The 24,284-nt window shown below is 46.7% G+C and overlaps 1 protein-coding gene and 1 non-coding gene across 6 annotated transcripts in view; both read right to left on the bottom strand.

The window, feature by feature from the left end:
- Positions 1-2,908: 2,908 nt before the first annotated feature.
- SLAMF6 (SLAM family member 6) overlaps positions 2,909-24,284 on the bottom strand; it is a 32,714-nt gene continuing 11,338 nt past the window's right edge. Inside the window, exons 2-8 of one of the 5 annotated variants that reach the window (XM_054711729.1) lie at positions 13,764-14,090; positions 8,291-8,554; positions 7,733-7,840; positions 7,361-7,399; positions 5,566-5,645; positions 3,780-3,854; positions 2,909-3,220 (exon numbers count right to left, since the gene is read on the bottom strand). In XM_054711729.1, the coding sequence (XP_054567704.1) occupies positions 3,218-3,220; positions 3,780-3,854; positions 5,566-5,645; positions 7,361-7,399; positions 7,733-7,840; positions 8,291-8,554; positions 13,764-14,090 (896 nt within the window). In that variant the 3' untranslated portion in view covers positions 2,909-3,217. The remainder of the gene's footprint in view (positions 3,221-3,779; positions 3,855-5,565; positions 5,646-7,360; positions 7,400-7,732; positions 7,841-8,290; positions 8,555-13,763; positions 14,091-24,284) is intronic. The other 4 variants (XM_028129357.2, XM_054711728.1, XM_054711730.1 and 1 more) reach the window with 4 other exon arrangements.
- LOC129148044 (U6 spliceosomal RNA) lies at positions 23,146-23,252 on the bottom strand. Its single transcript, XR_008555234.1, has one exon. It is a non-coding gene; the product is annotated as a U6 spliceosomal RNA (small nuclear RNA).

The raw sequence follows: 24,284 nt of genomic DNA, 5'->3' as shown, positions 1-24,284 counted from the left end.
TGAGGATGTGGAGGAAAGGGAACCCCTGTACACTGTTGGTGGGTGGGCTCTCTCCCTCTCCCTTCCACTCTGAAGTCAATAAAAAAATAAAATTCATGGATGAACCTGGAGGACATTATACTAAGTAAAATAAGCCACACACACACACACACACACACACACACACACACACACACACACCAAATAATATATGATCCTACTTATATGAGAAATCTAAAAGTTAAACTTATAGAAGCAGAGAGTGAATAGGGGTTACCAGGGGATAAGTGAGGGCGGGGGTAGAATGCAGATGGTCTTGGTCAAAGGATATAAAATTTCAGTTATGTAAGAGGAGTAAGTCCCAGAGATCTATTGTACAGCATAGTGTCTATAGTTAACAATATTGTATCGTATACTTAAAAATTTGCTAGGAGGGCAGATCTTAGGTTTAAGTATTCTTAGCACACACACAAAAATTACAAATTGAAAAAAAGTGTAGAGGAAACTTTCGGAAGGCATGGATATGTTTACAGTATTGATTGTGGTTGTGGTTTCACGGATGTATACTTATCTAAAAACGCATCAGTTATATGCATTAAGTGTGTAATTTTGGCATGTTAATTATACCTCAATAAATTGTTTCTTTAAAAAAAAAGACATTAAAATATATTGAACCCACAAAATGTCATGAAATTCTTCCTAGGGGAAGAAGAGCATTATTTATCAAATGGGGTAAAAGAAGGGAATATGGGAATTTGAGCAGAGAAAAGGCAGGGAATGATAAGAAAGCAGGGCTCAGACAATGTATCTTCTCTTCTTTTGTATTTTTTGAAGATTTGTGAGGAAAATCTGTCGGTTCAGGAAAATGTAATTTACTAACAACAGCAACAACAGCAGCTAACACTTATTGAGCACTTTTATGAGCTCAGCACTATGCTGAAGACTTCAGTACATTATCTTATTTAATTCTCACCCAATTTTATAACACATTCATTCATTCATTTAAAATAATTGTTGAACATTTTCTATGTGCTATATACTGTGTTAGGTGCTAGGGAAACAGTGGTAAATAAAATTATTATGGTCCCTATTCCTGGAAAGTTTATGGTATAGTAGGAGAAACTCACATTACTAGTAAACCAATGTAAATAAATATGTTTTGCCATATGATAAATGACATGGCCGTGTGACAGAAAAATGGGGAGAGCATCCGGATAGAGAGGTCTGAGAAGGTTCTTTTATTTTTATTTATTTTTTTAAATGTATATTTTATTGATTTCTTACAGAGAGGAAGGGAGAGGCATAGAGAGTTAGAAACATCGATGAGAGAGAAACATTGATTAGCCGCCTCCTGCACACCCCCTACTGGGGATGTGCCCGAAAGCAAGGTACATGCCCTTGACCGGACTCGAACCTGGGACCCTTCACTCCGCAGGTGGATGCTCTATCCACTGAGCCAAACCAGTCAGGGCTGAGAAGGTTCTTTTAGAAGGCGACATATATAGGCTGAGACCTAAAGAATGAGGAGGAGCCGAGCAGGCAGCGGAAGAGCCTTAAGGCAGATGTGAATAATTCTACCTTATTAAAGAACTCTTTCCTTTAATGGAGGAGCTGAAAGACGATCAGGGAGGATAAACAGAGATAGCGGTGGGAGAGTGATAATAGCTGAGGCTGGAGATGGGCCAGAGACCATCCAGGGTCATGGAGATGCAATTTCGTTCTGAGTGCATGGAGAAATACTGCAGAGTTTTAAGCAGACAAGTGAAAGATCTGATTTATATTAAAAATACTGCTCTGGCTGTCTTTTGGAAAATGGGGTAGAGGGAGGTAAGAGCAAAACCTGGGAGAGTTGTTCAGAGTTTACTGTAGCATTCCAGGTGAAAGATGATAATGATTGGATGTGGGATGCTGGTTGAAGATTTGTAAAGAGGTGGATAAGGTTCAGAGATATATTTGGAGGTAGAGTCCATAGGGCCTGGTGATAGAGAAGCTGGAGTCAAAGATAACTCAGGCTCCCGGTTTGAGCAATAGGGCTGATGTATCACCACCCTCCTTTTTCAGTCTAGGAGACCAAAGCTCCAAGAGCTTAGGTAGCATGTTCCAGGAGATATGTCTAGTACATGACTTGAGCATGAGTCTATCCAATTCCAAAGACAACACACGTAATCAACACACTGTATTCTCTCCCAAAGTAACCATACTCATTTGGCTCACACAGACAAAGCGATCCTCATGTGTCACAATTCTGCTGCTTTCTTTCTTTTTTTTTTTTTAAATATATTTTACTGATTTTTCACAGAGAGGAAGGGAAAGGGATAGAGAGTTAGAAACACCGATCAGCTGCCTCCTGCACGCCCCCTACTGGGGATGTGCCCGCAATCAAGGTACATGCCCTTGATCGGAATCGAACCTGGGACCTTTCGGTCCGCAGGCCGACGCTCTATCCACTGAGCCAAACCGGCCAGGGCAATTCTGCTGCTTTCTAAAAGGAGAGAAGTGGTTGTCTTCTGGATTAGAGTCTCTCCATCAACCGTAACTCCATTTGCTTAGTTACCAAAGGGAAAGTCAATATCCAGGCATGTTATCTGAAGCATGTTTTGTCCTGGAGCAGATTAGAAATTGTTATTTTGATTACAGGCTGCAAATGATGTTATTCCTTAACCCATTGTATGTCATAAGGGTAGATGCAAGCGGTGGACCTTCCCCACATGCCATGTGCATCTATAAAGAAAAAAATGTTTTCCCTAAGTGGCAGCCCTGACCAACTTCAAAATTATTTTTTGTGAGAATTTTCAGCTGAAAATATTCAAGAACACCCGAATTGTGATATATATATATATAATTTTATTATTATGTTTTTATTGTCTAAAGTTTTACATGTCTTCCTTTTCTCCAATTTACCCCCTCTCCCCAGCCATTCTTACCCCAGCCAAGCCCCCACCGCCCCAGTGTCTGTGTCCATTGTATTCTCTAATATGCATCAATATATATTTTTTTATAATATCCATTGCAAATTTGGACACGTGGCAGTTCACTGGTGTTTGACCTAGGTAAGAAGGTTCAAGTCTGAAGAACTGGAAGTGATAATCCTAGATATTCAACTTCTGTTTTCCGGCAGAAATCCTGCTCTGGTGTCTCCCATGGGATCAGGAGAAGATGTGTCATTCCTGAATTCCTTTGAGACATTTCAGCAACTTAGATGATGTTGTCAAGAACAGTTGCCCTGGAAGGAATGGGCTTACTTTAATGGGAAAAAGAGAAAAATGAAGTAGGTTAATAAGGACCAGAGCCCCAGGCCAGACCCCATGGCTACAGAGGAGGTCTGCAGAGCACCAGAAGGCAGGTAGCATAAGCAGAATTAAAACACAAGTAGGCTGAAAGCGTAGATATGCATGGTGATCCTAATACAACAAAACTTTTCAGATATGTTTTGGTGATGTCCTGAGGCTTTTTATATTCTGCTGGCATTATTCATCTATAAAATGGCTCCTTAACTTTAAAAAAAAATTTATATATATATTGAATTCAGAGAAAAAGGGAGAGGGAAAGATAGAAACTTCAATGATGAGAATCATTGGTTGGCTGCCTCTTGCACGCCCCCGACTGGGGATGGAGCCCACAACCAGGGCATGTGCCTTTGGAATCAAACTTGGGACCCTTCAGTCTGCAGACCGATGCTCTATCCACTGAGCCAAACCAGCAAGGGCAAAAATGGCTCCTTAACTTTTTCTTTCTTTGCAAAGTCATAGGTCTGATGAGAGAGGTAAGAATGTAAGAACATGGGGCAATCATGGGCTTACCTGTTTGGGTTGACAAATTACGGAGTAAATTGTAGAGGAATCATTATTTTTCATAGGTATTGGGATTCCCGTTTTCTAAAAAAAGGAATCATACTCATTTGGCTCACACAGACAAAGAGATACTCATGCAAAGATATATTCCCAGAGAAAGGCAGTGTGACAGAGTTCTCCAGGAGGAAGGCTAGGGAGTGCTTAGCAAGGGGAGCTAGAGACCAAACACCACCAGCTCTCAACTCTGTGAGTTTAGTGGCATTTTCTGACCCCCAAATAGAAGCACACCCCAGCAAACCAGTAGGATCAAGAACCAAAGACAGAAGGGTGACTTTCTTAGCAAGTGTTGTGAAGAAAGGAAACATTCTTGTCCTGAACCCAACTCCACTGTCTTTTGTCTCAGATCTCTACTGGCTGTACCTGGAAGGTGCTGCCTGCTCTATTTTATCCCTGTGGTTCTAATTGCCTGGTCATCAAGTCATTGGGTTCTCAGGGGGAACCGGTAGGAGAAACATCTGGTATTAAGAGTGGCTCTGCTTGGAACACAAAATATAGCAATAACAGAAGTCCCCTGTGCTCAGAGGTTTTGACATTTAAAATTAATTAAGAAATGTATAGGGTGTTTTCAAGACCTCCAAAACTCTCCAAAGTACAATTTTACATGAGAGAAAAAGTTAAATTTGCAGATTAGTTTCTTGAGAGTGATTCATCTTGTCTTCAAGAGGCAATGGGAAGGACAATAGAAATATCTGAACAAGCCCTCGCTGGTTTGGCTCACTGGATAGAATGCCAGCCTGCAGATCGAAGGGTCCTGGGTTGGATTCCCGTCAAAGGCATGTACCTCGGTTGCAGGCTCCTCCCGGCCCAGGCCCTGGTCAGGACTCATGCAGGAGGCAAGCAATTGATGTGTTTCTCTCACATCGATATTTCTCTCTGTCTTTCCCTCTCTCTTCCACTCTCTCTAAAAAACAATGCAAAAATATCCTCAGGTGAGGATTAGGAAAAAAAAACCAAAACCAACAAGAAATATCTGAATAAGAGTTTCCCTTCATGTTCCCTTTCTTCAAGGAGCCTGCTTTACAAATACCTGTGAGGGGCTGTATGAGGGGATCAAAGGTTTCTAGCTAGACTATTGCTTCCGTCAGTTGGAGAATGAGTCTCTGGACTTGTTTTCAGATGACATAGAAACTGGCCTGCCAGGATGTGTTCTTTAGAATTGTACCGCTTGCAGGTGGTGGGGAATTGTTGATGCCTGACCAAGGCCTTCCGGTTATGTTGTTAGAGGGGTGGGGAGGATTGAGGGCTGCTCATGTCTTTATTGCCCTCTACTGTGAAGGGGTTGCAAATTCCTGTCCCTCTTCTCTTGAGAGACTGCTTCTGAGCACTGCTATTTTCCCTGCTACTGATCTGTCTCCTCTGGAAACTCTCACACTTAATGGAACTTTGATCCACTCAGCAAATATTTACTGATCATCATGCTAAGACATAGGGGAAGAGAGAGGAAGACATAATTTTTACTTGCAGGCAGCTTGTAATTAAGCTGGCGGGACCAGACTTCCTGGTGCATTAAGCAGTGAGAGAGCAGTGTAGCGAAGGGTATGAGTCAACATTCCTTTGGGGTGAGAGCGGTTGGGGCTGGAATGGTCCTGCGTAGAACCTTGTAGCTATGTGTAGCCTTCTCCTCTCCTCAATGGTGTACATCATTTGGATTAGTCAAATGATTGTGGTGACAAGTTTTTGAATAATGACTATAAAAATAATGCTAATGATGGAGTACAAAGCCGAAAGGACTCACCGTGTTTGGATGAGTGACCCGAGCGTACACAGTGTTCTCTGCACAGGTTGGCTCATTCCCTGAGTCCCTCGGGGTCTCTGCTGAAAACACAGAGCGGCCCAGTCAGTTGCAGAAGCGCTCTCCCAGGACCTTGCCTACCCTGGGGCACTTTCTGGCCCTGAAGGTGCAGTTGTTCAAGGCATTGCCATTCCTTAAGGTTCATTCATTTTTGACAGTCTTTGACATTCTGGGTTGAACCAGAAACTTCTCAATCATGTGATCTGTTTTTGACCTCATCTCTTGGGGGGCACATAGTCTTGAGGTACCCTAAAGATTCAGCCTCCCGTTGAATTCACATGTGAGCAAGGAAGCGCCCAGGACCAAATAGTACCATGTACTTAGGAGCTAGCGAACCTCACTGGCCAGGGTAATGGAGCTGGATTATTTCACATACCTGTGATTAAACCTTTCAGGGGTCCTTATGTTGGGTTTGATTATACTAGAGACTAGAGGCCCGATGCACGAAATTTGTGCAAGAGTAGGCCTTCCTTCCCTTGACTGCTGGCACCGGCTTCCCTCGGGCACCCAGGACCTAGGCTTCCCTTGCAGCCCCAGCTTCATCCGGAAGGACATCTGGTCTAATTAGCATATTATGCTTTCATTATTATAAACTAGTGGCCCAATGCACGAAATTCGTGCGGGGGACGGGGGGGCATCCCTCAGCCCGGCCTGTACCCTCTCCAATCTGGGACCCCTCGGGGGATGTTCGACTGTGGGTTTAGGCCCAATCCTAAACCCGCAGTCGAACATCCCCCGCAATCTGGGACCACTGGCTCCTAATTGCTCACCTGCCTGTCTGCCTGATTGCCCCTAACCACTCTGCCTGCCTGCCTGCTTGCCCCCAACTGCCCCCCCCCCCCACTGGCCTTCTCACCCCCAGATGCTCCCCCTTACCAGCCTGATCCCACCCTGCTGGCCTGATCGCCCCCAACTGCCGCTCCCCTACTGGCCTCATGGCTTCCAACTGCTCTCCCCGGCCAGCCTCATGGCTTCCAACTGCTCTCCCTGGCCGGCCTCATGGCCCCCAACTGCCCTCCCTGGCCGGTCTCCTGGTCTAATTAGCATATTACCCTTTTATTAGTATAGATAAGGAACTGTAGGCTCAGAAAATTCAATTGACTTGGCACAAAATTATTCAGGAAGTGACTGAATAAGGAACTTAAGTGCATACCTTCTGATGCCAAATCTCATGCCATGTCCTCTACACATGACATCCTATATCTCTCCCCCAGGAAATGAGACTCAGTGCTAATCTGAGTTCAGAATCTGCATTCCAGTGTCTCTATCACATTTTCTCTTTTGATTGTTTTTACTCAATTCCCACACCCTGGATGAACAGAGTGATGGGGTCAGGCAGTTTGTCTTTGGGCCTTTGATGCTCTCATCCTACACTTGCCCTGGACTTGCTGGGTGATAGTGGACAGGCCATGAGCCCGTTCACTGGCACTTAGTTTTCTATCAGCGGAGGTGGGGGGGTGGGGGTGGGGGGAGGGGGGAGGGGCAGGGAAGGGCCCTAATCCCACTCCAAGAAATTGTGTCAGTGACTGGTCCACATGCTTGTAAAGGACCCCGTCGGTCCCACAGGGGCAAACGTGCACAATGACAGGTTCTCCCCTTGTGCCATCTGGTCCATCTGAGTAATGACATTCTGACTCCATCCTCTCCAATGATCCAGCCCTCTGCCTGGCCCCCTTCTTCTTCAGTTTGGCTATTCCCAGCTGTTTTATGGTTGGGAGTTAAGAGTCTAGAAGCTCACCAGGACTCTGGGTTTGCTGAGTAGAACAGCATAAGGAACCTGAAAAATAAAATCAAATAAATAGAAACTTGTGACTGTAACGAGAGAGATCTTCCACCCTTTAGCCCCATAGGTGTCTCTCTAGAATATGTGGTGGGAGGAGACCAGAAAGGGAAGGGCAGGCCAGACCTGAGGACCTACACTTCCCAGAGGACAACGTTTCAGGAAATTAGCAGGTGTGGGGTTACACCCCAGGTGTTGTCCTAGTGGACTAGCTGAACCAGTATTTGCATCCTCCCTCTTTTTCCCTCTCTTCCAAAAGATAGGTAAAAGGAACCCCAGACTCGAAGTCTCTGAAACCTTGGAGAAGAGACAAGCAAGAAGAAAGAAAACCTGATACTTTTTTCCTCCAAACAATTAAGGACACAACGATACAGATCAAAGAAGGCACTAGTATACTCCATATGATAACCCCGTGTTGATTTTTTTCGTTAAAAACACCTGAAAAGAAAAAAAAAAAAAGAAGTTGCACTTAGGACAATTGAGTAAGGCTCCGTATTCTTCTCAGAGCCTACACTTAACCTCTTCTAGGCCACTTTTGGGGGCAGGGTGGGTTCATCTATACCCAGAAGCTCTGGGGCTCTGGGCAGGATTTCTGGGGGTGGGAGACAGGGCAGGGCAGAGCCTGGTAGAGCCAGCAGAAGGCAACAATTCTCCCTCCCTAAGGACTTTGCTCTTGGGCTCTGAGTGTGTTGCAGGAGGGTTGGGGGTGGGGTGGGGGTGAGGGAGGAAGGTGAGACCTCTGGGGGTAGACATTGAGTGTCTGTCTTCTCCCGGCATCTTTGGCTGCCTCCTATTGGGCTATTGTTTTGGGAATCATGCCAGTCATGTGGTCATGCCACACCCTACAGCTGCTCAAGGCTTTCAGAGAGACCTGCGACAGACTGTTACCTTTGCAGACACTTTGGACAGAGAAAGGGAAGGATAAATCGCTGACAGGATTCTTAGCTATGCAAGTGTATGTCTCTTCATTGGAATTCTTGGGGTCCCAAGAGATAGTGAGATTTGCTTCCTCCAGAACCGTGTTTCCTGCGACCTGCCACCTGAATGAGACATGGTCATCTGGATTCTCCACAGAGCAGGTCAGTTGGATCTCACAGGTCCCATTCTCAAAGAGTTGAGTGTCATTAGCAACTTGTAAATTCCTCAGTCGTCCTGTGTGCAGAGAAAAGACCCAGATTAAGGACAAATGGTTTGGCTCAGCCCTCTGTTAAAAATGTCCTTCTCCTCAATGTTTCTGTATTCTCCCCGACACTCTGCTGTATGTTATGATCTATACTAGTAGCCCGTTTGCACGAAGATTCGTGCAATAGACCTTCATTCACCTGGATGCCTGCACCAGTTTTCTGCCAGCACCGGGGACCCAGGCCTTGGCTGTGGCCACTGCCTTCTGCCTTCTTTCAGGGTCGGGGCTTGGCCTCGGGCGGTGGCCTTGGGCTCGGCCGCACCCAACATCCCTGCTAAGGATCGCAGGAGCCGACCCCCAGTGGTTTCCTGCGATCTGTGCAGGCTCCCCGCTGGTGCCCAAGGCCGGGAAAGCCTCCGCCCGAGGCTTTCCCGGCCTTGGGCTCCGCCACACCCCAACGTCCCTGCAACGGTTTCCTGGTGGGCGTGATTGGTGGGTGGGCGTGGCTTGGGTGTAGCGAAGGTGCGGTCAATTTGCATATTTGTCTATTATAAGGTAAGATACTCTGTAGATAACGTTGTTTATGTTGTCTAACTGATGGGATCAAGGTGTGGGGTGACCAAATGACGAGGGACATTAGTATGAGACATAAAAGCCAGTGTGAGAAATGACAAGTGAAAGACTGAGTTTGCCACTACTAGTTGGGTCATTTGAGGCTGATCACCTTACTTTTCTGCACTTCAGTTTATTCCGGGAGTCCTTTACAGCCTTTATTTTTTTACCCCTTATGTAAAAACAATTTGGAGAGTAAGCTGAGGGTCAGCCCTACCTTAGCCAGGTTAGAAAACAGAGCCAGGCACAAGAGCCCTGTTTCATCCATAATCAGAAATCCCTAGCTGGGGCGGAAGATGGAAGCTGATCTTCCCGGGGGAACTATACTTCCCACAAGTCTACAGGAATTCTGGTCCTCATTGCATACGATGCTGGCTCCAGCGGTGACCAAGAGACCCTGACGAAGAATGTCAGCAGGACAGAAAAGGACACATTGAGAACCAAAACTTTAGGGAAGAAAGAAGTGAAGAAACTGAGAGAGCAAGCACGTTATTCTGGGCAGCAAAGAAGTACAACCTATTCAGGCATTTGAGAAAGCATTTACTGCAGAAATTTATGAGAGCAGAGACCAGAAATATTGACTGGTGAGATATCAGTAGCTATGGATCAGTGGGGACATGGGCACAGTACAGAAAAGGTCACTGACCTAGACTTGGCCTAAGATGACCCAGCAAAGAACAGAATGACTCCAACTGTCTGATTAGAAGAGACCGAGTAATGCTTTACGTTTAGTTAACTGAGTAGGACTAGTGGAATCTATCTTGCCAGAATGGAGCTTTTATGTGGCAGCAAGTATGTTGGATTTGGAGTTAAGACTTGGATTAGAATCATTACTTAGTTATTTAATGGCTACTCGACCATGACTACATTGTTAATTGTTTCAAGCATCTGTAAAACTGGGCAATAATACTTACTGCTTAGGTCATTATGAGGGTTAAATAAGACAGAGCCTAGCACAGCAATGGCAAATACTTTGCATAAATGTCACATCTCCCTCAGCCTTTGTTCATGGCTGACCAAAACGCTATATTATTACCTTTTTCCACTTGATGAATTTGTAACCAAGTACTTGACATTTCCACTTGGACATAACGTGTATTTCCAATTCAACATGTTCAAAAGAACTCCCGTTTTTCTCTCTAAAACCTATTCCATCTGCAGCCTTTCTCCGTCTTACTCAATAACAACTTAATCAAAAGTCCTTATATTCATGGGCAATATAATCCTACATAATAAAAGGGTAATATGGAAATTGACCGTACCTTCGCTATGCCCACGATTGGGTGGGAGGCGTGGGGGTGCGGGACTCAGGGTGGCCGATTGGGCTGGCGGGAGGCACGGGGGGCGGGGACTCACGAGTCCCTGCCCCCCGTGCCTCCCGCCGACGCCATCGGCCTCTGCGCCGCTGAGCGGGGACTGAATGGGGCCAGCGGGATGCTGAGCTCACGTTGCCAGCGGCGGTGCGAGCTCAGCGTCTGTGCCATGGCTGTGCTGCGGCACAGAAGGGGCCTCTGGGGCAGTGAGCCCATGTCCCCGCCCCGGCCGGCCGTGCTGCGGGAGTGAACGGGCCTGTGGGGCCCGGAGCTCAGCATCCGCGCGGCAGGGGAGGAACCAGAAAAATGGATCTTTCCAGTTCCTGATGCTGACAGCCCTATGGGTGCCGGGGTCCTCCACCTGCAGCCCCCAGTCGCAGCCCATCAGCCCCAGTCACAGACTGGAAGCCCCCTGCCAGCAGTCCAGACGGGATCAGTGTGGCGCCGCGGTGGTGGGTGTCAGCGGGCATGCTACAGACATCAAATCACTGCCACCGAGGCCACCCCCACACACACACTCACAAGTAGTATGGTCCAAGGGGGTGACTCCTAAGGCAAGGCTCCCATGGCAGCTGATGCTCACCATGCCAGGTGAGGAAGCCAGACCTGAAAGCCCAAGCCCCCGAGTACCCGAACTGCAGGGCATCATGGGCCAGGGCCCTGAGGAGGCCCCAGGACAAGCATCTTCCCAGAGGCTGTGCAGAAGGAGAGGAGGAACCTCTGGCTAGAGGCCGGGGTGAGGGATGCTGGCGTCTTTGCAGGCCAAGACAGGGCTGAGGGACACCCCCCCCCCCCGCACCCCTCATGCACGAATTTCGTGCACCGGGCCTCTAGTAACTGATATTTGTTAAATGCATTCTGTATGCCAAGCATTATACTGAAAAAAAAAAAAAAAAAAGTCCTTATGTTGGCTCTTGGAGCCTTACATGATGTGGCCCTCAATTTTCTTACTGAACCTTGTTTCCTATTACTCTCTCCTCACTTTGCTTCTTGATGTTCCTCGAACATGCAAGCCACAAGAGAATACATGTACTGGATGTTCTTCATCCAGATATCTTCATGGCTTACTCCCTCACCTCCAATAGGTCTGGGCTCAAATGTCGTCTTCCCAATGAGGCTTAGTATGACCCTCTAATTAAAATTACTCCCTACTCTCTGTCGGCACTCCTGATGCTCTTATGCTACTCTAATCTCTTTTTTTTCTCCACAGCACTCATGGCTTTCTCACATACTGTGTCATTTGTTTATACATTACATGTATTGTTTATTACCTCCTCTTACTCTCCACCCAGAATATCAGCTCCATGAAGGCAGGGATCTTTGTCTGTTTTGCTCATTGATACATTTCAAGTGCCTAAAACAGTTTCTTGTACATTGTCCATAGTCAACAAATATTGTTAACTCAATGAATAAACTTAACATGGCCTCAACGTCTTTTTTAACAGTGAACTCTAGCCCAGCTGGTGTAGCTCAGCAGTTGAGCATTGACCCAGGAACCAACAGGTCACTGGTTTGATTCCTGGTCTGGGCACATGCCGGGGTTGTGGGCTTGATCTCCTGTGGGGGGCATGCAGGAGGCAGCTGATCGATGATATTTCTCTCTCATTGCTGTTTCTATCTCTCTATACCTCTCGCTTCCTCTCTAAAAATAAATAAATAAATAAATAAAAACATATTTAAACAAACAAAAACAATGAATTCTAAGAAGTTAGTCCCAATTAGTTGATCATGGCCTGTAAGATAAAATTTTTGCTATCCCTAGCCTGGTATACGAAGTAATTGGTTAATGTTTTATTTTATTTTTTTAAAATATATTTTTATTAATTTCAGAGAGGAAGGGAGAAGGAGAGATAGAAACATCAATGATGAGAGAGAATCATTGATCGGCTGCCTCCTGCACGCCCCCCACGGGGGATTGAGTCCACAACCCAGGCATGTGCCCTTGACTGGAATCAAACCTGGGTCCCTTCAGTCCATAGGCCGACTGAGCCAAACCAGCTAGGGCTGGTCAGTGTTTTAAAACACTATATAGTTCATACCCCGAAATTCCTTTGCACTATTGTAAGACATGTTGGTGTAGCTTACACATCTCTTTGTGTATGTGCCTTTGAAGGAGAGGTACTTTAAAAGACCCTGAGAAGGGATGGACATTGAGCCTCAGGAGTGTGGTTAGTGCAGAAGTCATGCTTGGTCTTCTGAGTAGTGGCAGAAGAATGTTGTCTCTACAGGTGTGATGGAGCCTGATATGGGAATTGTTCCCAGACTTTCCAATGGATGTGTCTCCTCTCTCTAGGGCCCTAGCTCTGCCTTAATGATCAGTGATTACCCAGAGTTGGTTGAATGATGACCCCCTCTTCCCATCCTCCACCACACACTCATAGATATTCTAATTCTAAGAATCTTATTTGGAAAAAAGGTCTTTTGCAGATGGATGAGATGATCCTGGATTATCTACCTAGGTGGGCCCTAAATCCAGTAAGTGTCCTTATAAGAGAAAAGCAGAGATATTTGAGACAGACAGAAGAGGAGAAAACACAAGGAAGAGGTAATGAGACTATAGTTCCCCAAGGAAGATACGCATTCCTATCATTCATGGCATCACTGATTGCTAGAACTTTCTTTTCCTGACATTGACTCATAAACTATGTCATTATAGTTTCCATAAGTTTATGTTGAGGACCCGAGCTGTCTGTGAAAATATTGTTGTTAATTAGACAACCTTGCTAGAAAATACATTTCTCTTTTTCAACTCATCCTTATAGAACATTTTCTACATAGACTACTCTTCTGTACACTGACCACTGGGTCAGATGAACCTTTATATAAAGGGAGGCATCACAACCGCTAGTTCTATGGGAAGCTCTCCCACTGACTATCTCTGTGATTGTAGGGTATTGTTGTAACTGACACTGTGCCTCAGGGGTAAAAATAGTACCTCCCTCATAGAGCTTTTGTGAGGATTACATGACAAATACATACATGTAATGCACATGGCAACAAAATCCTAGATATTTCACTTCCATCACTTCCTCTACACTTGTAGTTTGAAAGGAACCATTTTATGGTGTGAGGGGAAGTGAGGTGATTTTGGGTTGGGAGTCACAAGACTTAGGTTCTGTTCTCAGTTCTGTCAACTAACTGGCCATGTGCAATGCTCTTGAATTGCTTTGCCACTGGACCTCAATCTGGCTCCTAGTGCCATATTCTTTACTACTAGGCTCTAGCATATATTTGGTCAGTGGTCAGTAACACAGAATTAAAATATGTAATATTTCTTAGTCTATACAAAATTAAACTCCATTCTTTGACTCACTGAAGATCGACAGATTGTAATCATAAAACTTGGAGGTTGCTGTGGTTATCTGGGCACGATAGGATCCGCTGTCCGCTATTGTCAGGTTGTTGATCTGCAAGGAGGAGGACTGGGTGACTTTCAGTCGATCTTTCCGTTCTGGATCAGTCACCTGGATCTGTGGTGGCTTTGTCTGTGTGAAGATGATAGCTACTACGGTTCGATTATGAAGCCAGGTGATGGACTGGATCTCTTCTTCTGCAGAAAACTTCAGGGGAAGAGTTACCGACTCCCCCAGCACCCCGTTCACCAGCAATGGGGGTGCTCCGGTTTGTGAAACTGTGTTCCCTGTAAACACAGAAGGGAAACTGTTGAAATGGACTATCAAAAAGGCTCCACCCCAAACAAAATGTACGGCACTCTTGGTTAATGGGCTGTTAGCCCAGATGATCCTGGCTCAGTTTACTCTCCCACACTGGCTGGTTATCCACGGCCATGCACACTATCTGACTCCAGCCTCTGAGTTCTTTCTCTGGGCATAAGGTAGAGGGGGACAAGGAACTGCATCCACTCCCTGCCACAGATTCCAAAACCATAAGTGTTTGCTGATAATTTATAATTAAAATCAACATTTACTGATGACCTGCTATGTGCCCAACATAGTGGGCTTGTGAGATTTAGAGGACGAGTAATCAGAATTTACAGTTCTTCTTATACATTACTTCATTTGATGCTGACAACAATTTCTGTGAGGTAGGTAGATGGATGCTATTATCTCAATTTATAACAAAACTGAGGCATAGAGTAGTTCACTAGTAATTTTCCCAGGGTTGCATAGCTAAAGAATGAGTCAGGATTCAAACTCAACTACTTTGACTCCCAACTACTTTGTGCTCTTTTCAGGATACTAGAAGTCATCTTTTCTCCTCTCAAAAAGATTATACTTAGTAGGAGAGAGACACATAAAAGTAATAAATATCATTTAAAAGGAATGTATAATGGCCGTATTCTAATGAGCTTATCTCAGAACCATTAATGTTTGAGCAAAAAAAGGTGAAATAGTCACAAAGATTCTTTTTAAAAATATATTTATTTTACTAATTTCAGCAAAGAAGGGAGAGGGAGAGAGAGGTAGAAACATCAATGAAGAGAAAGAATCATTGATCAGCTGTCTCTTGCATGCCCCCTCCTGGGGATTGAGCCTGCAACCTGGGCATGTGCCCTGCCCGGGAATCGAACTGTGACCTCCTTGTTCATAGGTTAATTCTCAACCACTGAACCCCACCAGCCAGGCACAGAGATTCTTAAAGAAGATGCTTCCATAGCATCCTTTGCCGAATACTTAGATAAATACTTAAACAATTATTACACTCTTTTGTAGCCCTCTGTTTACTTGTTTGCCTAACCAATCATACTTTAATTATCTTTGCATTTCAGCACTGTGCCTGATACAAAGTAGTATCTGTTTGAACGAATCAAACAATCAGTAACTATAACCACGACCTTAACATTCTTGAGATCTCTTTATTCTCAGGAGAGGATCTGAGTAGGGGAGGAACCCTGACACTCATCTCCTGGGTGAGCTCTTTTTTTCCTAAATTGTCTTGTGGATGCCAGGCACATGAACACTGCCATCATCAGTACTACCTGCCTACCATACCTTTCCCATCAGCACTTTAACATGCTCTTGTTTGTCATCTTAACTCTTCCCTCTTGAAACCATATGAGAAAACATCACAAGGAAAAATCTTGAGAGAAAAACCCCCCAGATATAAACAGAATACATGATATGATTCCATTTATTTTAAAGTTAAAAAGCAGGCAAAGCAAATCTATGCTGTTTGAAGTCAAGATGGTGGTTACCTTTGAGGAGGTGGGAGGGATGACAAGTAGGAGGGAGCAAAAGGGAGAATTGGGGGGAGGGGAGCTGATAATGTTCTATTTCTTGGCCTGTGTCTGTATACGTAAATGTATTCATTTTATTTATTTATTTATTTTATTTTATTTTTTCATTTTTTTATTAAGGTATTATATGTGTACATATCTTACCATTGCCCCCTCCCCCCACTCCCATACATGCCCTCACCCCCCAGAGTTTTGTGTCCATTGGTTATGCTTATATGCATGCACACAAGTCCTTCGGTTGATCTCTTATCTCCCCCACCTCTCCCTAACCTTCCCGCTGTAATTTGACAGTCTGTTTGATGCTTTACTGTCTCTGTTTCTATCTTTTTGTTCAACAGTTTATAATTTTCTTTATTATCCATAAATGAGTGAGATCATGTGGTATTTTTTTTTATTGACTGGCTTATTTCACTTAGCATAATGTTCTCCAATTCCATCCAGGTTGCTGCAAATGGTAAGAATTCCTTTCTTTTTTATGGCAGCATAGTATTCCATTGTGTAGATGTACCATAGTTTTCTGATCCAGTCATCTGCTGACAGGTACCTAGGCTGTTTCCAAATCTTAACTATTGTAAATTGTGCTGCTATGAACATAGGGGTGCATATATCTTTTCTTATTGGTGTTTCCAGTTTCTTAGGATATATTCCCAGGAGTGGGATTACTGGGTCAAATGTATTCATTTTATACATTGAGATGATACTTAGGATTTGTACAGTTTTCTCTCTGTATGTTAAATTTTAGTAAAATATATTAAAAAACAACAACAACAACAACAACAACAACAACAACAACAACAAAAAGACACACAAAATAATGACAATGACCTATACAGACCAAAATGCTCTGGTTATTTTTCTCTCTTCTACCTAATGTCCCATAACTGTTCCCTGTGTTCACTTTGCTCAGACTACGCTGGCTTGGCTATTCCTTGAGATGGTCAGGCCTGGTTCACTTGCAATTGTCTTTGCCTGGAATGAGCTTCTTCCTGGTGTCCATGTGTCTCACTCTTTGTCTTCATAGGTCTTTCATGCCAATATTCCCTCTCAGAGACCTTCTGTGGCCACTCTTTCCTCATCACTAGCCCTTACCCTATACACTCAGCTGCCTTTGAATTTCATTTTCTCCTTCATACTTACTATCTAGCATACTTTATAATTTGTGTATTTAGTTTTTTAAATTCTTTTTTTCCTTCCACTAGAGCAGCAGTTCTCAACCTGTGGGTTGCGACCCCTTTGGGGGTCGGTCGAATGACCCTTTCACAGGGGCCGCCTAAGACCATCGGAAAACACAGATATTTACATTACGATTCATAACAGTAGCAAGATTACAGTTATGAAGTAGCAACGAAAATAATTTTATGGTTGGGGGTCACCACAACATGAGGAACTGTATTAAAGGGTCGCGGCATTAGGAAGGTTGAGAACCACTGCACTAGAGAGTAAGCTCCATGAAAGCAAGAATTTCTCTTTGTCTTGTCCATTGCTGTGAACACCTATGAACAGTGCTTGGTACACAATAGGTATTCAATGCATATTTGTTGAGTAAAAGGACACATCTTCATCCCTTCTTCTGAAGGTTCACAGTGGTCGGCAAACTGCGGCGCACGAGCCACATGCGGCTCTTTGGCCCCTTGAGTTTTTAGCAAAGGCCAGCTTAGGAGTACCCTAATTAAGTTAATAACAATGTACCTACCTATATAGGTTAAGTTTAAAAAATTTGGCTCTCAAAAGAAATTTCAATCATGTCTGTTGATATTTGGCTCTGTTGACTAATGAGTTTGCCGACCACTGGTCTAGGATATGAAAGACCAATTCCTTTTTGTAAGGAGTCTGGGCATACCCTGTGGCCGAAAGACTCCCCAGGAACTGTTCCTCCCTCACCTAACACATTCTTTAAGGTTCCTTTGTTTTTATAGATAGCAATTATTCATTTATTTAACAAATTGTTCATTCTTGTATTTACTCAGTTCCATGCCAATTTAGTGAGTAAAGCCTCAGAAATTATGAAATTCAGACCATATTTATTAGATTCCTTTTATGTACCAGTTTCTGGGCTAACGACTGGGAATACAAATATGAGTAAGACATATTGGTCCTCTGGGCTGTGCATGTGGTAGAGGAACCTGACTGGTAGACAGTAGTTATGGTGCAGTGAGTTAGACCTTGACCTAGGATAGAGCTTGCCTCCACATTGTCCTCAAACCACTGATTGCACCCTGAGCACTCAATATCAGATACTTCTTTCTAGTTGTTATAATTATGAGATTGTTCACCCCCTTTCTTTCTTTCTTTTAAAAAAATCTTTATTGTTGAGGGTATTACAGATGTCCCTCCTTCTCCCCGCCCCCCATCCCCTGCTGCCCGCATAACCTCCTCCAGGCTTTCACCACCCTATTGTCAGTGTCCATATATAATGCATATTCTCTCTAATAAATTTATTTATTTATTATTTATTTATTTATTTTTATTTTTTTAAAAATATATTTTTATTGATTTTTCACAGAGAGGAAGGGAGAGGGATAGAGAGTTAGAAACATCGATGGGAGAGAAACATCGATCAGCCGCATCCTGCACACCCCCTACTGGGGATGTGCCCGCAACCAAGGTACATGCCCTTGACCGGAATCGAACCTGGGACCCTTCATTCCGCAGGCCGACGCTCTATCCACTGAGCCAAACCGGTTTCGGCTTTATTTCTTTATTGATTAAGGTGTCACATATTTGTCCTCATCCCCCCCATTCCCATCCCCCACCCCTCCCCACGGATGCCCCCACCCCCCTGTTGTCCTTATCCATTGGTTAGGCTTGTATGCATGCACACAAGTCCTTTGGTTGATCTCTCCCCTCTACCCCCACCCTCCCCTACCCTCCCTCTGAGGCCCAATAGTCCGATCGACGCCTCCTTGTTTCTGGGTCTGTTCTTGTTCATCAGTCTATGTTGTTCATCATTTCCCCTAGATGAGTGAGATCATGTGTTACTAGAAATATACTTATAAGAACTGAATGTGAGACGAGCAATAATAGTTATGCTAACAGGCAAATGAATCAGTCTGTAGTAAGTTTCTTTCTGGACCAACAGTTCTTTTGAGACCCAATTTCAATGTCCACCAGTTCCTTATGTGTACATGTCGGCACTGACTTTTCAGCTCTGGATGGTGGACAAAAGGTGGTAATGCAGGTCCGACTCCCTCTGGTTTGGTCTCGCCCGGACGCAGGGGCGCGGCTTCACCCGGACTCAGGGGCACTTGGCCTCACCCAGACCCAGGGGCGCATGGCCTCACCCGGACCCTGGGGCGCGTGGCCTCTCCTGGACCCAGGGGCGCGGCCTCAACCGGTACCGGGACACAGCCTCACCCGGATCCAGGGGCGCATGGCCTCACCCGGACCCGGGATCCAGCTTCACCCAGACCCAGGACCCAGCCTCACCCAGATCCAGGGGCGCACGGCCTCACCCGGACCCGGAATCCAGCTTCACCTGGACCCAGGGGCGTGTGGCCTCTCCCGGACCCAGGGGCGCGTGGCCTCTCCCGGACCCAGGGGCGCGGCCTCACCTGGACCCGGGACCCAGCCTCACCCAGATCCAGGGGCGCGTGGCCTCACCCGGACCCAGGACCCAGCCTCACCTGGATCCAGGGGCGCACGGCCTCACCCGGACCCGGGATCCAGCTTCACCCTGACCCAGGGGCGCGTGGCCTCACTCGGACCCTGGGGCACGTGGCCTCTCCCAGACCCAGGGGCGCACGGCCTCAACCGGTCCCGGGACCCAGCCTCACCCGGATCCAGGGGCGCACGGCCTCACCTGGACCCAGGGGCACATGGCCTCTCCCGGACCCAGGGGCGCACGGCCTCACCCGGACCCGGGATCCAGCTTCACCCGGACCCAGGGGTGCACGGCCTCGCCCGGACCCAAGCCCCAGCCTCACCCGGATCCAGGGGCGCACGGCCTCACCCGGACCCGGGATCCAGCCACACCCTGACCCAGAGGCGTGGCCTCTCCCGGACCCAGGGGAGCATGGCCTTACCTGGACCCGGGGGCGCGTGGCCTCACCCAGACCCGGGACCCAGCCTCACCCGGATCCAGAGGCGCATGGCCTCACCCGAACCCGGGATCCAGCTTCACCCGGACCCCGGGGCGTGTGGCCTCTCCTGGACCCAGGGGCACGTGGCCTCGCCCAGACCCAGGGGCGCGGCCTCACCCAAACCCGGGACCCAGCTGGGCTTCGTCTTCTTGATCCCAATTCCTGTTGGTCAATTTCCTCTCAGCAATTCCTTCGGCCATTTTCTCAAAGCTCCGTGGCGGCTGCCACGGAACTTGCTGGGCGGCGGGCTCAGCGAAGCTCCAGTGCGCCCGGTGCATGGCGGCGGGCTGGTCCGAGGTCGCTGCGTTGGCACTCAGGTCTGCAGCGGTGACCAGTCGCCGGGCCAGCGCACCTGTATCCGGGACCCAGCGGGGCCTCGTCTTCCTGATCCCAACTCCCATCGGTCAATTCCCTCTCAGCAATTCCTCTGGCCATTGTTCTGGATGGTGTCTGCTCTGTTTTCCAGTTGTAGTTTCAAAATTGTTGTGGTAGGCAACAATCAGGCGTCTGCCCTATGCCGCCATCTTGGTCCTCCAGAAGAATCTTAAGAAACCTTATAAATGTGGTTCTGAACACTGTGTCGTCCATTAGTTTACTTCCTTCATCCCTTCTATTCGTGACCTGCTTCGGTGTCTTCACCTTTTGGCTGCCTCCCTATAACTCAGCTTCCCCAATCTCCCTAGGTGGTCGCTCTTGATACCCCCCTTTGTGGGCTGAGTGCAAAGTCTTGGTGTTGTTAAGCCTTGATTGCTGTTGGTACACTGGGAGGATTTGACCTCCAGTCCAATTGGCTGTGAGGATCAGCTGTGTCTCTGCCGGGAGACAGCCTTATTCAACTAGCATATCCTCTCTAATAAATAAGTAATATGCAAAGTAACCATCACTCCGCTACATAAGCCACGCCCACCAGCCAAGCCACGCCCACCAGCCAATCAGGGCGAGTATGCAAATTAACCTCAACCAAGACTACCAGAAAGGAGGCTTGGGTTTCCCCGGTAACAGAGGAAGCCAAGCTTTCCACACACTCTGGCGGGCCTAGGCCTCCACTCAAGGATACAAAGTTTCAATTATAGAAGATACATCAATCTCAAGAGAAATGGCTGCCGGCCATGGGAGTAAGCAGGAGGCTTGGCTCCACTCCAAGCTACAAAGTTTCAATTGTAGAAGGTAAATAAATTCCAGATACCAAGGCCTCTGCTTGGGTTGTCAGGGGCGTGGCCGGCCTGCAAACCACTACAGGCCCCTCGCCCAGGCCTCTCCACACCCCAAGGGAACCCCACCCTGATCCAGGACACGCTTCAGGGCAAACCAGCTGGTCCCCACCCGTGCACCAGGCCTCTATCCTATGTAATAAAAGAGTAATATGCAGACTGACCACCACTCCAACACACAAGATCAAGATAGCTGCCCCTATGTGTTCAAAGATCCTGCCCCCATGTGGACACAAGATGGCCACCACAAGATGGCCAGCAGGGGAGGGCTGTTGGGAGGGACCAGGCCTGCAAGGAAAGGCAGTTGAGAGGGACCAGGCCTGCAAGGGAGGGCAGTTGGAGGCAATCAACCCTGCAGAGGAGGGCAGTTAGGGGTGACCAGGCCGGCAGAGGAGGGAATTTGGGGGCAAACAGGCTGGCAGGGGAGCAGTTAGACATCAATCAGGCTGGCATGGGAGTGGTTAGGGGGTGATCAGGCTGGCAGGCAGAAGCGGTTAGGGGAAATCAGGAAGGCAGGCAGGTGAGCAGTTGGGAGCCATCAGTCCTGGATTGTGAGAGGGATGTCTGAGTGCCAGTGGGATCGGGCCTAAACGGGCAGTCGGACATCCCTTGAGGGGTCCCAGATTGGAGAAGGTACAAGCTGGGCTGAGGGACACACACACACCTGCCCCCGTGCATGAATTTCGTGCACTGGGCCTCTAGTCCTATCTAATAATAGACAAATATGCAAATTGACCATACCTCTGACACACCCACAAGCCACGCCCACAAACCATGCCCACCATCCAATCAGAGCGAGTATGCAAATTAGCCCAAACCAATATGGCTACAGCCACAGAGAGCAAGGTTTCCTAAGTAACAGAGGAAGCCAAGCTTTCTGCCTGCTCTTGCCAGGCCTAAGCCTCCACTCAAGCTACAAAGTTTCAATTATAGAAGGTAAACAAATTCAAACAAATGGCAGCAGAATGGAGCTTGAGAGAGCAGGCCAGGGTTGCCGCCGGCAACAGGGGAAGCAAAGCTTTCCGAACACCCTGGCCGGGCCCACCCGCTTAAGGCAACAAAGTTTCAATTATAACCCCAACACAAATGACTGCCGGCCTCGGAGGGAGCCCCAGGCTTGGCTCCGCTCCAGGCTACAAAGTTTCAATTGTAGAAGGAAAATAAATTCCAGATACCAGGGCCTCTGCTTGGGTAGTCAGGGGGCGTGACCAGCCTGCAAACCACCACAGGCCCCTCACTCAGGCCACCCCACACCCCAAGGGAACCCCCACCTGATCCAGGACGCCCTTCAGGGCAAACCAGCTGGCCCCCACCCCTGTACCAGGCCTCTATCCTATCTAATAAAAGAGTAATATGCAGATTGATCATCACTGTAACACACAATATAGCTGCCCCCATGTGGTCAAAGATCCTACCCCCATGTGGACACAAGATGGCCACCACAAGATGGCCAGCAGGAGAGGGCAATTGGGAGGCACCCTGCCTGCAAGGGAGGGCAGTTGAGAGGGACCAGGCCTGCAAGGGAGGGCAGTTGGAGGTGATCAACCCTGCAGGAGAGTGCAGTTAGGGGTGACCAGGCCGACAGAGGAGGGAAGTTGGGGGCAAACAGGCTGGCAGCAGAGTGGTTAGGGGGTGATCAGGCTGGCAGGCAGAAGCAGTTAGGGGCAATCAGGAAGGGAGGCAGGCAAGCAGTTGGGAGCCAGCAGTCCTGGATTGTGAGAAGGATGTCCGACTGCCCGTTTAGGCCTGATCCCACTGGGCAGTCGGACATCCCTCAAGGGGTCCCATATTGGAGAGGGTACAGGCTGGGCTGAGGGACAACCCCCCTCCGTGCACGAATTTCATGCACCGGGCCTCTAGTGTGCATATAAGATGTTAGGTTAATCTCTTCCCGCCTCCACTTCCCCCTTCCTCCTTCCCTCTGAGATTCATCAGTCTGTTCCATGTTTCCATGCCTCTGATTCTATTTTATTCATCAGTTAATTTTATTCATTAGATTTCTTGTTCATTTATTTTGACTTTTAGATTCAATTGTTAATGGATATATATTTATTGCCTTTTTATTGTTCATATTTTTTATCTTTTTATTTTCTCCTTCTTCCACTATTTTTTTTTTTTAAAGATTAGGTGGGAGTCCTGGAAGGCCTAGGCACAGGCCTGGAGCGGGTCTCCAAAGCCCAAAATCCGGCAGCCCATCAGAGCTCAGTGCAAAATATAAAATGCTTCATGAATTTGCTTGTCATCCTTGAGCAGGGGCCATGCTAATTTTCTCTGCATTGTTCCAATTTTAGTATATGTGCTGCCTTAGCGAGCACTTCTGCTTCTTAAAGAATACCCTTTTGCCCTAGCTGGTTTGGTTCAGTGGATAGAACAGGGGTCCTCAAACTTTTTAAACAGGGGGCCAGTTCACTGTCCCTCAGACCGTTGGAAGGCCAGACTATAGTTTGAAAAAAAACTATGAACAAATTCCTATGCACACTCCACATATCTTATTTTGAAGTAAAAAAACAAAACAGCAAAAACACCTGCGGGCCGTAGTTTGAGGATGCCTGGGATAGAGCATTGGCCTGCGGCCTAAAGGGTCCTGGATTTGATTCCAGTCAAGGGCACATGCCCGGGGTTGTGGGCTCAATCTCTAGTAGGGGGTGTGCAGGAGGCAGCTGATCAATGATTCTCATCATTGATGTTTCTATTTCTCTCTCCTTTCCTCTTTGATATATATATATTTATTTATTTAAAGAATACCCTTCAGCCCTAGCTGGTTTTGCTTAGTGGTTAGAGAGTTGACCTGTAAACTGAAGGATCCCAGGTTCGATTCTGGTCAAGGGTACATGCCTGGGTTTCAGACTCAACCCCAGTGGGGGTCGTGCAGGAAGCAGCCAATCAATTGATGTTCCTATTTTGCTCTCCCTCTCCCTTCCTCTCTAAAATCAGTAAAAAAATATATATTTTAAAAAAAGAATACCCTTCAACATTTCATGTAAAACTGGTTTGGTGGTGATGACTCTTTTAGCTTTTTCTTATCTGGGAAGCTCTTTATCTGACCTTCAATTCTAAATGATAGCTTTGAGGGTAAAGTAATCTTGTTTATAGGTCCTTGCTATTCATCACTTTGAATATTTCTTGCCACTTCCTTCTGGCCTGCAAAGTTTCTGTTGAGAAATCAGCTGACAGTCTCATGGGCTCTCCCTTATAGGTAACTAACTGCTTTTCTCTTGCTGCTTTTAAGATTCTCTCTTTGCCTTTAACCCTTGGAATTTTAATTATGATGTGTCTTGGTGTGAGCCTCTTTGGGTTCCTCTTATTTGGGACTCTCTGTGCTTCCTGGACTTGTAAGTCTATTTCCT

Source organism: Eptesicus fuscus, chromosome 22, assembly GCF_027574615.1.
Source record: "Eptesicus fuscus isolate TK198812 chromosome 22, DD_ASM_mEF_20220401, whole genome shotgun sequence".
Classification (NCBI taxonomy): Eukaryota; Metazoa; Chordata; class Mammalia; order Chiroptera; family Vespertilionidae; genus Eptesicus; species Eptesicus fuscus.
The sequence above is the reverse complement of the archived record's forward strand: the minus strand, read 5'-3'. Positions and strand labels throughout refer to the sequence as shown.